The sequence below is a fragment of the Macaca nemestrina genome, chromosome 18 (assembly GCF_043159975.1).
Source record: "Macaca nemestrina isolate mMacNem1 chromosome 18, mMacNem.hap1, whole genome shotgun sequence".
Lineage (NCBI taxonomy): Eukaryota > Metazoa > Chordata > Mammalia > Primates > Cercopithecidae > Macaca > Macaca nemestrina.
In genome coordinates this window covers 15,308,617-15,326,615 of record NC_092142.1, presented here as the reverse complement: position 1 = coordinate 15,326,615, position 17,999 = coordinate 15,308,617, and the positions used below count along the sequence as shown (strand labels likewise).

Below are 17,999 nucleotides of genomic sequence, written 5' to 3'. Positions count from 1 at the left end.
CTGGTTACCATGGAAAAATGATGCAGGAATATATTTGTAAAAACAGAATCATCAATGAATTCTTTACTTTTTATTTTTTTAATTTAATTTTTTCTTTTTGAGACACGGAATCTCTGTGTTGCCCAGGCTGGTCTCGAACTCCCAGGCAAAAGTAATAGCCCACCGCAGCCTCCCAAAGTGCTGGGATTACAGGCGTGAGTCACCTCACCCAAATTAATTAATTTATTTATTTTGAGATGGAGTCTCATTCTGTTGCCTAGGCTGGAATGCAGTGGCAAGATCTTGGCTCACTGCAACCTCTGCCTCCCAGGTTCAAACGATTCTCCTGCCTCAACCTCCTGAGTAGCTGGGATCACAGGCGCCTGCCACCATGCCCGGCTAATTTTTGTATTTTTAGTAGAGACAGGGTTTCACCATGTTGGCCAGGCTGGTCTTGAACTCCTGACCTCAGGTGATCTGCCTGACTCGGCCTCCCAAAGGATTACAGCCATGAGCCACTGTGCCCAGCCTTGAATTGTTAATACTATATACCAAACCATTGTTTATGGAATGATTTTCTAGTAATATATTCAAACCATGTAATGCTATAGAACAAGTTTAGCTGAAATTTTCATATATTACAAAGTATCTTAGATAGACATTTTAACAAGCTTTATCCTATACAGTCTGATGAAAAAGTCACCTTTACAAATTTTTTTTTTTTAAGTCTTGGTATGTAAATTATACCTCAAAAAAAAGGCTAGAAGTTTTTAAAATAGTCCTTAAAAGTGGTATTATAGACTTATTTTCTTCTTTTCACTAATTTGTATTTTTGAAGTTTCTAAAATGAACAATTGCAGTAAAAGTTTTATAATATTTATGTTTATATTCAAAAGTAGATAATACATATAATGTGCATGTATGTGTGTGTGTGTGTGTGTATATATATATATATATATATATATATGTATTTTTTTTTTTTTTTTGAAATGGAGTTTCGCTCTTGTTGCCCAGGCTGGAGCGCAATGGTGCAATCTCAGCTCACTGCAACCTCCACCTCCCGGGTTCAAACGATTCTCCTGCCTCAGCCTCTGAGTAGCTGGGATTACAGGTGCACACGATTGCGCCCGACTAATTTTTTGTATTTTTAGTAGAGACAGGGTTTCTCAATATTGGATAGGCTGGTCTCGAACTCCTGACCTCAGGTGATCTGCCCGCCTCGGCCTCCCAACGTGCTGGGATTACAGGTGTGAACCACCGCACCTGAACATAATGTATATTTTTATTTATTTATTTATTTATTTTTGAGACGGACTTTCGCTCTTGTTGTGCATCTCAAATTCCCAACCTCAGACAATCTGCCAACCTCGAACTCCCAAACTGCTGGGATTACAGGCATGAGACACTGAGCCTGGCCCTTAATTTTTAAATATACTTTAAACACAAAATATACCCCTATAATCCCAGCACTTTGGGAAGCAAAGGCGGGGGATCACCTGAAGTGGGGAGTTTGAGATCAGCCTGACCTACATGGGGAAACCATATCTCTACTAAAAACACAAAAATTAGCAGAGCATGATGGCAGGAACCTGTAATCTCAGCTACTCAAGAGGCTGAGGCAGGAGAATCGCTTGAACCCGGGAGGTGGAGGTTGCAGTGAGCCAAGACTGCACCACTGAACTCCAGCTGGGGCAACAGAACAAGACTCTGTCTTTAAAAAAAAAAAAAAAAAAAGAATTTAAAACTTTAGCAAAAATAATCAAAAGACTAAACTCATCCAAACATGGCTTTCCTTCTTTCTTTTTTTTTTTTTTTTCTTAATAGAGATGAGCCCTCACTATGTGGGCCAGTTTGGTCTTGAACTCCCAGCCCCAAGCAATCCTCCCACCTCTGCCTCCCAAAGTGTTAGGATTACAGGCGTGAGCCACCGTGCCTGTCCATGGCTTTATTTCTTATGGCTGTGTTTTTTTCTCGTCAGAATGTGGTATCATGCAGTAGTATATTTTGTTCTCAAACCATTCCCCCACAAAAGAAATCAGGATGCCTCAGAGAATTGGCTGATTGTAGGGCCAGGGCAGGGCAGGTGCAAGGTACAAGATGGTTCTGGAACATACTGTCATGCCAGAAAGGAAGTGGCTTATGAAAGAAGAAAAGGAGAAAGAAGACGGGTGATGTCACAGGACACAGGAACCAGCTTGGAGGGACTCCCACTGGCCGAATCTGGGACATGTGAGCACTAAAAATAATTAAACACTGCCATGAACTCTCTTCTGTGCTTCGGCAATCTCCCTCTGAATAGCCCAAAGACATCTGGCATTCAACATTTCCCAAACTGAACTCACCTCATTTTTGTTTGTTTGTTTGTTTTGTTTTGTTTGTTGAGACGGAGTCTTGCTCTGTCACCCAGACTGGAGTGCAGTGGTACAGTCTCGGCTTACTGAAATCTCCGCCTCCCAGGTTCAAGTGATTCTCCTTCATCAGCCTCCTGACTAGCTGGGATGACAAGCGCGTGCCACCACAGCCGGCTAATTTTTTGTATTTTTCAGGAGAGAACGGGTTTCACCATTTTGGTCAGGCTGGTCTCGAACTCCTGACTTCAAGTGACCCTCTCGCCTCGGCCTCCCAAAGTGCTGAGATTACAGGCGTGAGCCACCATGCCAGGCCAGTTTTTTTTTTTTAAACACAAACAGGGTCTTGCTGTGTTGCCCAAGCTGGTCTCAAACTCCTAACCTCAAGGGATCCTCCTGCCTCAGCCTCCCAAAGTGTTAGGATTACAGGCATGAGCCACCACACCCAATGTCCTGCCTTATTTCTTATATGAACTTGGTTATGATAACTCCCAACTTTGGTTTCCTTTGCTGCCATTACCTAACTGTGAAGTTCAAGATCCTCAGCTCCAGGCGTTCAACAGTCTCCAGGATCCAAACTCATTCCAAGTTGCTCAACAAATACTCTGTGAACACCAAACTGCCTGTGGTTTCTCCCCTCCAGGCATACCATGGTGCTTTACACATTGTAACTCTACTCAGCTCTTCTGCCCCTGGAATGCCCTGTCCCCCAGTATGTGCATAACTCCAGATCCTTTTTTTTTTTTTTAATTTTTTCATTTTGAGACAGGGTCTCGCTGTGTTACCCAGGCCAGAGTGCAGTGGCACAATCATAGCTTACTGCAGTCTCGACCTCCTGGGCTCAGGAGATCCTCCCACCTCAGCCTCCTGAGTAGCTGGGACTACAGGTACGAGACACCATGCCCAGCTCATTTTTGTATTTCTGGAGATGAGGTTTCGTCATCATATTGCCCAGGCTGGTCTCAGACTCCTGAGCTCAAGCAATCCACCCACCTTGGCCTCCCAAAGTGCTGGAATTACAGGCATGAGCCACTGGTGCCTGGTCCCAGAAAGACTTCCTTGATTCCCATCTCTACACCTCCTCGCTGTGCTAAGTACTCTTGGAATCTGAAAGCATTTCTGGTCAAACTCTAGTTAATGACTTGTCTATTTATCTATCTATCCCACTAGACTCTAAGTCCCTTTAGGTCACAATCTGTGTTTTATATGGTTTTTTGGGTATCTTCCACTAACACACCTAAGACAGCACCTGGAAGACACTTTTCTTTCTTCTTCTTCTTTTTTTTTTTTTTTTTTAAGGGAGTCTCCCTCTGTCGCCAGGCTGGAGTGCAGTGGTACCATCTTGGCTCACTGCAAACTCCACCTCCCGGGTTCCAACAATTATCCTGCCTCAGCCTGCTGAGTAGCTGGGATTACAGGTGCCCTCCACCATGCCCAGCTAATTTTTATATTTTTAGTAGAGACGGGGTTTCAACAAGTTGGCCAGGATGGTCTCGATCTTTTAACCTCGTGATCCACCTGTGTCGGCCTACCAAAGTGCTGGGATTACAGGCTTGAGTCATCCTGCCTGGTCAACAGTTTTATTACAGGAAATCTTCCCACAAAATCTCCAGATGGGCTGGGCTTCAGACCGCTGGTTTACCCTCTTTCTTTTCCTGAAGGTAGATGAGACTCACTCATTGTAACCACTGTTTTTTAAAATAGTATGCAAATATTCCTGTGTTCATATTCAAATCCCTGCCTGAAGCTTCTTTCTTTCCCAATGCTACTTCCTGCTTTTTTTTTTTTTTTTTTTTTTTTTTTTTTTTGAAACAGGGTCTCACTCTGTCACTCAGGCTGGTGTGCAGTTATGCAATCACAGCTCATGGCAGCCTCGACCTCCCAGGCTTGCAATCCTCCCATCTCAGCCTCCTGAGCAGCTGGGACCACAGATGTATGCCACTATGCTCAGCTATTTTATTTTTGTAGAGATGGGGTTTCACTATGTTGAGCAGGCTGGTTCAAACTCCTGGGCTCTAGCAATCCTCCTGCCTCAGCCTCCCAAAGTGCTGGGGTTACAGGTGTGAGCTGCCTACTTCCTTCTGGCTTTTTTTTTTGGAGATGGGGTCTCGCTCTGTTGCCCAGTCTGGAGTACAATGGTGCAATCACGGCTTACTGCAACCTCTGCCTCCCGGTTTCAAGCGATTCTCCTGCCTCAGCCTTCCAAGTAGGCTCGTGCCATCATACCCTGCTAATTTTTTGAATTTTCAGTGGAGACAGGGTTTCACCATGTTAGCCAAGATGGTCTCGATTTCCTGACTTTGTGATCCACCCGCCTCTGCCTCCCAGTGTTGGGATTACAGGCGTGAACCACTGCCCCGGGCCCTTGCTCTTTTAAAAAAGAAAAAAAGTTAGATGTATATATCTCCATAGACTTTACAACATAATGGAAAAACTTGTTCCTTTTTCCAAAATAAAAGAAGTGACTGGGCATGGTGGTTCGCACCTGTAATCCCAGAATTTTGGGAGGCTGAGGCAGGCGGATCACCTGAGGTCAGGAGTTCAAGACCAACCTGGCCAACATAGTGAAACCCTATCTTTACTGAAAAATACAAAAAATTAGCTGGATGTGGTGGTGCAAGTCTGTAATTCCAGCTACTCAGGAGGCTGAGGCTGGAGAATTGCTTGAACCAAGGAGGCAGAGGTTGCAGAGAGCCGAAGTGGTGCCACTGCACTCCAGCCTAGGGGCAGAGCAAGACTCCATCTAAAAATAAAAAACCACACACACAAAACAAACAGAAGAAAATCATATTTGGTTATCACCATGGGGTCCTCAATTTCTGCCCTAAGAGGAATCACAAGAGTTCTGAACATATTGCTTGTAGTTACTGTTCCTGAGTATAGAGGCTCACGGGAAGCCTCTGACTTCAAACCTCTCCATCCTCTACCTCTAGCCATCAAGTAATTCTGGCTCAGGGGCTTGGTACCATCCAACAGATGATGCTAGAAGCTGTGGAGGTAATAGCTGGGTGTGGCTCAACACTGCTTTTGATAGGGAATGAAAAACATGTGAAGCCCTAGGCCAGTCTGTGAACATTCTGTAATCCCAAAGATTTACCTCCTTGTGATGAATGCAATCAAACATGCTCTAGGGCAGAGATGAAAAGTATCCCTGACTTTGCCAGGCCTTAAGGACACTGTTCAATAAATATTAACTGAATCAATGAATAAATACGTATTGGATGGGACTGTATATATTTGTGCTGAGCAAACAGTAAAACCGCTGATTTGCTTCAAACCTTGGAATAACCCTTGGAAACCTTCTCCTTCGCTATCAATACCTTTGTGACATTAAAGTTCTCTTCACCAGGACTCTGCAGAAAGCTCACCTGAAAACACTGGCTCTGAATGTGGGAATGATTCTATTAAGCCACTCAGTCAGCAATCCCTATTTTGCAAATAGAATCCCAATTTACAAAATAAATTGTTGTCACTTGGGCTGCAAAATTCACAAAATAAATCGTGATCATTAATAAGAGTTAATAGAATAAAGTCAGAAATCATTGACAACATTGAGATATTATTTCTTTTCTTTTTTTTTTCTTTTTTTTTTTTTTTTTTTTGAGACGGAGTCTCGCTCTGTCGCCCAGGCTGGAGTGCAGTGGCGCAATCTCGGCTCACTGCAAGCTCCGCCTCCCGGGTTCACGCCATTCTCCTGCCTCAGCCTCCCGAGTAGCTGGGACTACAGGCGCCCGCCCCTGCGCCCGGCTAATTTTTTCTATTTTTAGTAGAGACGGGGTTTCACCATAGTCTCGATCTCCTGACCTTGTGATCCGCCCACCTCGGCCTCCCAAAGTGCTGGGATTACAGGCGTGAGCCACCACGCCCGGCCTCTTTTTTTTTTCTTTTTGAGATGGAGTCTTGCTGTGTTGCCCAGGCTGGAGTGCAGTGGTGAGATCTCAGCTCACTGCAACCTCTGTCTCCAGGTTCAAGTGATTCTCCGGAGATGCCTCAGCCTGCTGAGTAGCTGGGATTACAGACATGCACCACTGTGACCAGCTATTTTTTGTATTTTTAGTAGAGATAGGGTTTCACCATATTGGCCAGGCTGGTTTCAAACTCCTAACGTCAAGTGATCCGCCTGCCTCAGCCTCCCAGGTGTTGGGATTACAGGCGTGAGCCAGCGCGCCTGGCCCAGAGACATTATTTCTTTCCAATTCATGAGAAGTACAGATACTCTTAGACCCTCTCCTCATATATCTATCAAAATAACTTGAAGATTTCTCTGTCAGAATATTGGACCCTTCTGCCAACCAAACTGGAGCTCTAATTTAGGAATAGTTTAATAGAAATGGACTGAAGGTTGAGGTGGGAGAATCGCTGGAGCACAGGAGTTCGAGGCCAGCCTGGGCTACATAGTGAGACTCTCTCCACCAAAAAATGTAAAAATAATTAACTGGGTGTGGTGGCACATGCCTGTAGTCTCAGCTACTCAGGAGGCTGAGGTGGGAGGATCACATGAGCTCAGGAGGTCCAGGCTGCAGTGAGCCATGATCATGCCCCTGCATTCTAGCCTGGGTGACAGAATGAGACCCTGTCTCAAAAACAATTTTTTTTAATTAAAAAAAAAAAAAAATATATATATATATATATACACACACACACACACACACAAAGAATCCTGATATGATTATACAAATGTATCAAATTATCATGTGTATACTGAAAATATGTACATATATGTGTCAATTAAAAGATTTTTAAATATTTATAAATATATACACGGAAAAATACTTTCTGTATATGTGTGTATATATATATGTGTGTGTGTGTGTGTGTATACATATATATATACCGAAAAACATACTGATTACATTTTCAAATGCCTGACTTACCAGATAGGTATTCCAGAATTTCTGTTTCAGGTCCAAAAATATGTCATCCTTTTCCTGGAGAATGCTCATACCTATTTGCAAAACACCAAAAGAATTTTAAAATATTCAGTAGGGTACCTTTTAACAGTGCATGTTTAAGTTTTCCATTCCAAAATGCAAAGTAACCATCACTATCATCCATCAATACGACCCTTCTGATCCAACAGTGAAAAGAGAACATAGTCAGGCGCGGTGGCTCAAGCCTGTAATCCCAGCAGCACTTTGGGAGGCCGAGGCATGCAGATTGCTCGAGTCCAGGAGTTTAGAGACCAGCCTGGGCAACAGGGCAAAACCCCATCCCTACAAAAAGTACAAAAATTAGCCAGGTGTGGTGGCGTGCCTGTAGTCATAGCTACTCAGGAGGCTGAAGTGCGAGGATTGCCTGAGCCTGGGAGGTGGAGGCTACAGTGAGCTGTGATCATGACACTGCACTCCAGCCTGGGCAACACAGCAAGACCCTGTCTCAAAAAAAGAAAAGAAAAGAAAATAGAAAAAAATAGAAAATAGAAAATCTCCACTCTAAAACTATATAAATTTTAAAGGAATGATAAATACAAAGTGAGAATAGCAGAGTAGAAAAGTTATAGCAGAACAATTATTTTTTCAAAAACTATAGTAATTCACAAAAAGAATCAAGTTACAATAGTGGGCCTATTGGTTACTTTTCTCTACCTTCCAAAGATTTTGTGAAATGTCGAACATTTGAACATTTTGAAATTTTAATTTCTATCTTTTAAAAAAAAGCTAGTGGACTGGTTGTGGTGGCTCATGCCTGTAATCCCAGCACTTTGGGAGGCTGAGGCGGGTGGATCACCTGAGGTTGGGAGTTTGAGACCAGCCATGGAGAAACTCCGTCTCTACTAAAAATACAAAATTAGCCCCACGTGGTGGTGCATGCCTGTAATTCCAGCTTCTCAGGAGGCTGAGGCAGAAGGATCACTTGAACCCAGGATTTGGAGGTTACAGTCAGCTGACATCACACCACTGAGTTCCTGACTGGGTGACAGAGCAAGAGTCCATCTCAAAAATATAAAAATAAAAAAAGGCTAGTGGACCCAAATACTCTGGCAACTACAAATTTCCCATCAGTATTACCCTATTCAAAATTTGAAAGTGGAACACCAATTCAGTCTTCCTAAAAACACTTTGAAAACGTTGATCTTCAACATTCCTGAAGAGAAATTCACAGCCTGGGCAATATATCAAGACCGTTTCTCCACAAAACAATTTAAAAACCAGCCAGGTATAGGGCTGCGCGCCTGTGGTCCCAACTACTCCAGAGGCAGAAGTGGGAGGATTGCTTGAGCCTAGGAGGTTGAGGCTGCAATGAGGTGTGATCACATCACTGCACTTCAGCCTGAGGGAATAGAGTGAGACCTTGTCTGAGAAAAAGAAAAGGAAAAAAGAAAAATGCAATTCAGGTAGCAAGGCAAAGCTCTCCTATTTTAGAAAGGGTTGTAAACTGAGAGTACTTTAAAAATTCTTTCCAATCCCCGATTACGAGGTAGGGGAAATAAGAGCCTTATTAGTTAATTACAGAAGATTCTTACATGACTCAGCAAAATATTGGTAATACTGTGTTCCACTTACCCAGCATTAATGAAATGCTAAGTACTTTACGCGCCTCATTTCATGTGTCCCTCCTTACAATTCGCTAAGGTAGGTAGAGTTACAAAGGAGGAAAAGAGCTTAGAGAGGTTAATAGCAGACAGAGTTCAACCCAGGTGTCTGATTCCCAAGCCAGAGTTGTTAATCTGTTACCACTCTGGTTCCCCAAGGTGATCCCAGCACAAAGATCATCTGATTGGTGCAATTTCCATGTAGAGCCTCATGCAAACCTCTAATCCATCCCCTTCTACTTCCCCCTTCATGGAAATTTGAGGTGAGGCAAACTGAACCAGAAAAACTGAAAACTGACTGGGCGAGGTGGCTCATGCCTGTAATCCCAGCACTTTGGGAGGCCGAGATGGGCAGATCACTTGAGGTTAGGAGTTGGAGGCCAGTCTGGCCAACATGGTGAAACCCCGTCTTCATTAAAAATGCAAAAATTAGCTGGGCGTGGTGGCGTACATCTGTAATCCCAGTCCCTCGGTAGGCTGAGGCAGGAGAATCGCTTGAACCTGGAGATGGAGGTTGCAGTGAGCTGAAATCGGGCCACTGCACACTACAGGCTGGGCGATAAAGCAAGACTCTGTCTCCAAAAAAAAGAAAAAAGAAAGAACGAAAGAAAGAAAATAAAAAGAAAAAGAGAACAATCTCACTAGTTGTTTCAGGATTAAATAGGATTCTGGTCCCCTACCCCTTCACCAGTGTACAAGGCTTCTGTAACAGGTGCTAGGAAGCTGTTTGCAAATCTAGTCTGGAATCACACCCTGGGACCAGGCAAAGACCTTCTGATAAAACAGGAGGCCTTAGCTCTCAGGCTGTCTGTCCTCCTGACCCACTGATCCCATAGACATGTAGTTGGCCGCAATGGCAATAGGCAACCAGGTAGTTTGTGTTTCTGGTGGGGTCTGTAGAGAAAGGAAGTGAATCCAACTCTTCAAAATAAGGTTCAAGGGGCAGGGTAGCTCTCTTCAAGATGGTGGCTTGTCTGACCTCAACCTGGTTTAGAAAGCACCAACAGCCCTTAGGAGAAGTTCCCTCCCATTTGGGGGAAAATCTGTGTTCCCCAATCCCAAGGTCAGGCTTAAGACCCATAGAGATTTTCTCCCCAGTTACCCGCCCCATCCCCTTCAAGGCTATAGAAATTGCAATGATGATAGAGGCCACAGGGCCTGTTCTGTAAGCAGACGGAAGATCTCCAAAGATCACAAGAATTTAACCAGCTTGAGCAATCAGCCTGTTTTACAGCCTCCTGCCCTCAACCTGTTGTTCCCCAACCCTGGGTGGAATGAGGTCACCCTGTTTGTTTAAACCAGCTCCTAAGTGACCCCAGGTTACTTATAGATGAACCCAAGTTAACTCTCCTCATTTCCATGCTAAAGTCTTCACCCTGGGAGAAGCTATAGCTTCATGACTATAACCTATGTAACCTATGCAATCTATGTGCTAGCATCATGACTCACTGGGACTCCTACTCTGCATGCAATCACGCGCCCTCTCCTTTCTCCATCACCCTATAAAACCCTCCTGGCTCCTTCTCGGGGGGACACACTACTTTGGAGAACACGCCCAGTGTCTTCCTTACTTGTGCCAAGTAAAACTCGCATTGACCAAAACCTGCCTCTTGATGGAGTCATCTGGGACTCGTTAGGTTCCGGAATGAATTCCGGTACTATTTTTCAGGTAACATTTCCATTGTTCTTATTGTAGGCAGTAGAGAAGGTTTCCACAGTCAAGCCCCCGTCCCCCACACCCCAGGCCCGGGTCGCATTTTCTAAGGAGAGGGTTCCCTGAACCCTCACAGGTATATAGTCCTCCAATGGCAAGGATCCAAGGTCCCTTGATGTCTTCCGTGGGACCCCCAGGGGAAAATCTTGTCACTAAAGCAGGACTAGGCCCCTGGGCATGAGTTTTCTGAAGATCCAGGCCCAACCTCAGATTCCACCTGCTCTGCCCCCCAGGGTCATGGGTCCCCTTGCGTTTTGTTCCTGTGCTGGCCCCGGAGCCCCAGGCATGGATTTTCTGAACAGCAGGTCGGTCCCTTCCCTGCCCACGACTGGTTCATGATCATGCAGCTGCCTTGAACTGGGATCTCCTTTATTTTCCCGTGGGCCCTTTTCCAGGGGGAAAAGACCTCCCCAACCCTGCCAGCTCCAGCCTTGACCTACATCCAACCCCCGAGTCTGAGCCCCGACTCTAGCCCCTGACCCGCTGGACCTCTGGCTTCCCAATTTCCCGGCTCCCCAGCCAGTGCCCCCCGCAGCTTCTCGCAATCAAACACCCCAGTCTCCAGCCTTTGCCCTGGCCCTCCAGGCCCCTGAAGCAACCCCGGTCTCAGAGCCTCAGCTCCTACCCCGGTCCCCAGGCTCCTGCAGCGCCCTCCCTCCAGCTGCTTGATCCTGAGTCCCTGCCTCCAGTCCCCCAATACCGGGTCCTACCCCCGAGCCCCCCTCCCGGCCCCTCACCGGTGTAGAAGGCCGAGACCGCGATGGGTGCACCGACCACCTGGTCGCAGAGCAACTTGGCCAGCACCGCGCGCGGCGCGCGGCCGGGGAGCGCGCGCTCCAGCAGGCCTAGCCACACGTAGTTGAAGTTGGCGTGGAAGGTCACCGCCAACGTGGCCACGCGCCGCGTCTGGCGCCAGTCGGCCTCGCAGCCCTGCAGTCGCTGCTGCAGCGCGTCCCCGGCCGAGTAGAGCGAGCCGTAGAGCAGCACGTTGGTGGGCCACGGGTGGCGCCGGGCCGCGCGCGACAATGCCGGCCACCAGCCCGCCATGTCCGCGCTGTGGGCGCCTGCGATCAGGAGCCAGCGTGGTCAGCAGCTTCCTGCACCGCGTCCGAGCCTTCTGGGCCTCCAGCAGCCCCTGAGCCCGCGCCGCCCGCACCTGCACCTGCCCTCTCCAGACGCTCCGGAGCGATTGGGCGCCCCTCGCACACCCAGCCCGCGCCGTCCAATCCAGAGGCCACGGGCCGTCGTGAGGGCTGAACATTTGGAAGGTGCCCGGCCCACCCCCATGCATGGGTTCATTCACACAAAATACCCAGAACAGGAAAGCCACAGAGGCAGAAGTAATGGGGTTATTTATTTATTTATTTTTATTAATTAATTAGATTTTTTGAGATGGAGTCTCCCTGTGTCGCCCAGGCTGGAGTGCAACGGCCCGATCTGGACTGACTGCAACCTCCGCCTCCCAGGTTCAAGAGATTCTCTTGCCTCAGCCTCCCTGGTACTATACGCGATTGTCCTGCCTCAGCCTTCTGAGTAGCTGGGACTACACGCGTGCGCCATCACGCCTGACTAATTTTTGTATTTTTAGTGGAGACGGGGTTTCAACATGTTGGCCAGGCTGATCTCGACTGATCCGCCCGTCTCGGCCTCCCAAAGTGCTGGGGTTACAGGCGTGAGCCACCGCGCCCGGCCAAAAACATTTTGAAATTAGATAGGTGTGATGGTTACATGGATTTGTTAATATATTAAAAACCACTGAATTGTACACTAAAAAAAAGGGGTGCATTTGGCCGGGCGCAGTGGCACATGTCTGTAATCCGAGCACTTTGGGAGAATTAGGAGGATCCTTTGAGGGCAGGAGTTCCAGACCAGCCTGGGCAACTTAGGAAGACCCCTGCTCTACGAAAAAAATAAAAAGAGAAAAGTATTGTAATTAGCTTGCAGTGAGCCGAGATGGTGCCACTGCACTCCAGCCTGGGCAAGAGAGCGAGACTCCCTCTCAAAAAAAAAAAAAAAAAAAAAAAAAGGAAAAAGAAATGAAGGGATAGCAAAACTCAGTCCCCAAAATGGCAATGTGTTTTAAATGTTTGCAGGCCACGAATTCACATTTGCAACATACGCAATACACTAAACTGATTGTATGACTTCCTCTAGAGAGAATATCAAAAGTTAGAATGCGAGGGCTTTTATGAATTTGAGAGGAGGCCCATGTGCCTTCTCCTCTTCAGTTTGTACCTCAGTGATCATCACTTCCCAAAACATATCCTGAGCTCCCAGCTTCCAGGCACTGTCCCAAAAGTGGGGTGTTAGTGGGAACCCAAGCAACAGACACTGTAGAGTCTCTCACCTCATAGAACTCATTTTTCTCCTTGCTTCTTTTTTTCTTGATCTTTTTTTTGTTTGTTTGTTTGAGATAGGATCTTACCCTGTTTCCCAGGCTGGAGTGCAGTGATGCAATCATAGCTCACTGCAAGCTTAAACTCCTGGGCTCAACAGATCTTCCTGCCTCAGCCTCCCGAGTAACTGGGACTACAGACACCTGCCACCATGCCCAGCTAATTTTGTAATTTTTTAATACAGACAGGGTCTCATTATGTTGCCCCAGGCTCGTCTTGAATTACTGGCTTCAAGTCATCCTCCTGCCTTGGACTCCCTAAGTGCTGCAATTGTAGGCATGAGCCACCATGTCCGGCCTTTTCTGACCTTTTTTCCTACTCTTTCACAGTCACATCCAACCCTGTTCTCTTCTCTATTTACCCTACTTTTATTCAGTTTTCAAATGTTTAACTTTTAATGATTGCATTTATTTATTTTTGAAAGAAGGGTCTCGCTGTGTTTCCCAGGTTAGTCTTGAACTCCAGGACTCAAGCGGTACTCCCACCTCAGCATCCCCAGTAGCTGGGACTACAGGCACATGCCACCAAACCCAGCTCTGATTTTTTTTTTTTTGAGATGGAGTCTAGCTCTGTCACCCAGGCTGGAGTGCAGTGGCGTAATCTCGGCTCACTGCAAGCTCCGCCTCCCGGGTTCATGCCATTCTCCTGTCTCAGCCTCCCAAGTAACTGGGACTTCAGGTACCCACCACCATGTCCGACTAATTTTTTTTTATTTTTGAATTTGTAGTAGAAACGGGGTTTCACCGTGTTAGCCAGGATGGTCTCGAACTCCTGACCTCATGATCTGCCCACTTCAGCCTCCCAAAATGCTGGGATTACAGGCATGATCCCCCACGCCTGGCCCTGATTTTTAACTTTTCTTTTTTTTCTTTTTTTTGAGACAGACTCCTGTTGCCCAGGCTGGAGTACAGTGGTGTGATTTCGGCTCACTGTAAGTTTAAGCGATTCTCCTGCCTCAGCCTCCTGAGTAGCTGGGACTATGGGCATGCACCACCATGCCTGGCTCATTTTGGTATTTTTAGTAGAGACAGGGTTTCGCCACGTGGGCCTGGCTGGTCTCCAACTCCTGTCCTCAGGTGATCCGCTGGCCTTGGCCTCCCAAAGTGCTGGGATTACAGGCGTGAGCCACTGTGCCCAGCCTTGATTTTTAACTTTTAATTTTGAAATAACTACAGACTTTGAAATAAGTTGCAAAAATAGTACAAAGAGTTACCACATACTCTTCACCCAAGCTTCCTGAAATATTGACATCTTACATGACCACAGTACAATGATCAAAACAAGGAAATAAGCACAGAGATCACATGCTTACCTAATCTACAGATCTTATTCAAATGATCACCAATCGTCACCCTTAGGTTCTCTGTTCCCAGTCTGGCCTCCAATCCCGGATTGCTTCACATTGTGTTGAACTGTCAAATGGCCTTAGTCTCCAAGCCAGACCACTAACCAGCTATTCTGTAGGCTGTCCCTCAACTTATCAACCCAGTTGTTATGGGCTAAATGATGCCCTCCAAAATTCATATGTTGAAGCCCTAATTTCCAGTACCTCAGAAGGCGACTGTGTTTGAAGATAGGGCCTTTAAAATCGCAATGAAGTTAAAGTGAGACCTTTAGGATGGGCTCTAATCCAATCTGTCTGGTGTCCTTATAAGAATAGGAAATTTGGGGCCATGCTTGGTGGCTCACACTGTAATCCCAGCACTTTAGGAGACCAAAGCAGGAGGCTCACTTGAGGCAGGAAGATCACTTAAGACCAGCCTGGCCAACATGGTGAAACCCTGTCTCCACTAAAAATACAAAAATTAGCTGGGTGTGGTGGCACATGCCTGTAATCCCAGCTACACACGAGGCTGAGGCCGGAGAATCGATTGAATCTGGGAGGGGGAGGTTACAGTGAGCCGAGATCGAGCCACTCCACTATAACGTGGGTGACAGCGCAAGATTCCGTCTCAAAAAAAAGAAAATTTGGACGCACAAAGAGGCACCAGGGGCTGGGCGTGGTGGCTCATGCCTGTAATCCCAGCCCTTCGGGAGGCCAAGTCAGGAGGACTGCTTGAGCTCAGAAGTTCGAAACTAGCCTGGGCAACATAGCAAGACTCTCTCTCTCTCTCTCTTTTTATTTAAAAAATAAAGAAAAAAAAAACGAGGCACCAGGGATGTTTTCACACGGAGGAAAGACTCTGTGAAGACACAGCAAGAAGGTAGCTGTGCGAAACCAACTCAGCAGGCACCCTGATCTTGGACTTCTTGCCTCCAGAACTGTGAGCAAATACATTTCTATTGTCTAAGTCACCCTGTGTGTGCTATTTTGTTATGGCAGCCCCAGCGAACCAATATATCCATTCTCTTCAGTTGTTGGCAATCTGCCCATATCTATGTTCTCTAACCCTTTTTATCTGCTCATTTGTTGATTTCTAGCCTTTCCCGGCTCCTTATCCTTGTTACTGGTCCCAAGTAAATTTCTGTTAGATTTCTCCCAGCTGGGCAAGCTTCCAGCTCACCAAAACATCTCCTCCTTTGCTTATTACTTATATCCCCCTTGTATCATTTTTCCATTGCTGAGGTAACAAATACCACGAATTTCATGGCTTAAAAGAACACAAATTTGTTGTCTTAGAATTTAGGGGGTCAGAGTATAAAATGGGTCTGCAGGACTGCATTCCTCCTGGAGGTCCTAAAGTAGAGTCCATTTTCTTGCCTCTTCCAAGCTTCTAGATGCTCCCTGCACTCCTTGGCTCCCCATCCAACGTCTTCAAAGTCAGCAGCACAGAATCTTCCCATCTCCCTTTCTCTCTCTTTTTTTTTTAAGACAAAGTCTTACTCTGTCACCCAGGCTGGAATGCAGTAGTACAGTCATAGCTAACTGCAGCCTCAAACCCCGAGGCTGAAGTGATCCTCCCGCCTCAGCCTCACGAGTAGCTGGGACCACAGGCACGCACCACCATGCCTGGCTAATTTTTAATTTTTTGTAGAGACAGACTCTTGCTATGTCTCTAGGGCTGTCTTGAATTTGGGCGCCCGCGATCACAAGCCAGCGTGGTCGGCGGTTTCCTGCACCACTTCCCGGCTTCCCGCACCACTTCCCGGCTTCCCGGCCCTTCAGATGCCCCCTGCCGACGCCGCCCGCGCCTCCACCTGGCCACTCCAGATGCTCCGGAGGGATTGGGCGCCCCGCGCACCCGCCTCCCGCGCCGTCCAATCCGGAGGCCATGGGCCGACATGGGAGCTAAGCGTTTGAAATGTGCCCGGACCACCGGATGCATGGGTCCATTCACACGAAATACCCAGAACAGGTAAAGTCACAGAGGCAGAAGGTGTAGGGTTATTTATTTATTTATTTATTTATTTTAATTAATTAATTAATTGACTTTTTTGAGACGGAGTCTCCTCTGTCGCCTAGGCTAGAGTGCCGATCCCTATGTTGGCTTGATGTGGTGGCACATACCTGTAATCACAGCACTTTGGGAAGCAGAGGCGGGAGGATCGCTTGTCAGGCCATGAGTTCAAGACCAGTCTGGGCAAAATAGTGCGAGCCCCTGCTTTGTGTCCCTGCCCAAATCTCATGCCAAATTATAATCCGCAGTGTTAGGGGAGGGACCTGGTGGGAGGTGATTGGATCATGGAGGGAGAGTGCCTCCTTGCTGTTCTCGTGATGGTGAGTGAGTTCTCATGAGCTCTGGTTGGTTTAAAAGTGTGTAGCAGGCCGGGCGCGGTGGCTCACGCCTGTAATCCCAGCACTTTGGGAGACCGAGACGGGCGGATCACGAGGTCAGGAGATCGAGACCATCCTGGCTAACATGGTGAAACCCCGTCTCTACTAAAAATACAAAAAAATTAGCCGGGCATAGTAGCGGGCACCTGTAGTCCCAGCTACTCGGGAGGCTGAGGCAGGAGAATGGTGTGAACCCAGGAGGCGGAGCTTGCAGTGAGCTGAGATTGCGCCACTGCACTCCAGCCTGGGCAACTGAGCAAGACTCAGTCTCAAAAAAAAAAAAAAAAAAAAAAGTGTGTAGCATTTCCCCCTTCTCTCCCTTCCTCCTGCTGCAGCCATGTAAGACGTGTACAGCCTGTGGAACTGAGTCAACTAAACCTCTTTTCTTTATAAATTACCCAGTCTCAGGTAGTTCTTTATAGCAATGCAAGAACAGATTAATACAACCTCCCTCTCTACAAAAAAAAAAAAAAAAAAATTGTTTTAATTACATGGGTGTGGTAGTACACACCTGTAGTCCCAGCTACTCTGGAGGCCAAGGCAGGAGGATCATTTGAGCCTGGGAGTTTGAGGTTGCAGTGAGCTATGATCACATCAGTACTCCAGCTTGGACAACAGAGTGAGCCCCTAACTCAAAAAAAAAAAAAAAAGGCCGGGCGCGGTGGCTCAAGCCTGTAATCCCAGCACTTTGGGAGGCCGAGGCAGGTGGATCACGAGGTCAGGAGATCGAGATCATCCTGGCTAACATGGTGAAACCCCGTCTCTACTAAAAATACAAAAAACTAGCCGGGCGTGGTGGCGGGCGCCTGTAGTCCCAGCTACTCGGAGGCTGAGGCGGGAGAATGGCGTGAACCCGGGAGGCGGAGCTTGCAGTGAGCCGAGATCGCGCCACTGCACTCCAGCCTGGGCGACAGAGCGAGACTCCGTCTCAAAAAAAAAAAAAAAAAAAAAAAAAAAAAAAAAAAAAAAAAGGAATAATCTTTATGTGAAAATTACATCTACCAAGTTCCTTTTGCCATGTAAAGTAACATATTCCCAAGAGATTCAGATGTGGGCATCTTTGGGAGGCCATTATTCAGCCTGCTAGTCCCCTCATTATTACATCTTCCTTCTCCATAGTCCTTTTGGTCTCACCTAACAGCAATTGATCATCTTAGCTGAAATCTTACTCGCTCTTTCTCTACACACACAGCCTCAGGACTATGTACGTCCAGGCATTCATTCAATCATTCATTCAATTGTTGAATATTCATTAAGAACCATTATGTGCCAGGCACTGAATTATATGCTATGAGAAGACTTTTTAGTATTTGCA

At 46.7% G+C, this 17,999-nt stretch overlaps 1 protein-coding gene across 3 annotated transcripts in view; it reads right to left on the bottom strand.

The window, feature by feature from the left end:
- LOC105467726 (mpv17-like protein) overlaps positions 1 to 11,620 on the bottom strand; it is a 37,424-nt gene extending 25,804 nt beyond the window's left edge. For 2 of the 3 annotated variants that reach the window (XR_011616325.1, XM_071084157.1), the window contains exons 1-2: positions 11,311 to 11,620; positions 7,202 to 7,272 (exon numbers count right to left, since the gene is read on the bottom strand). Coding sequence is in view for 2 of the 3 variants with exons in the window: in XM_071084157.1 (XP_070940258.1) it covers positions 7,202 to 7,272; positions 11,311 to 11,620 (381 nt within the window). In the remaining variant the exon portion in view is untranslated. Of the gene's footprint in view, positions 1 to 1,043; positions 2,116 to 7,201; positions 7,273 to 11,310 lie in introns of those variants that run through there. The other variant, XM_071084158.1, reaches the window with a different exon arrangement.
- Between the last annotated feature and the right edge of the window lie 6,379 nt (positions 11,621 to 17,999).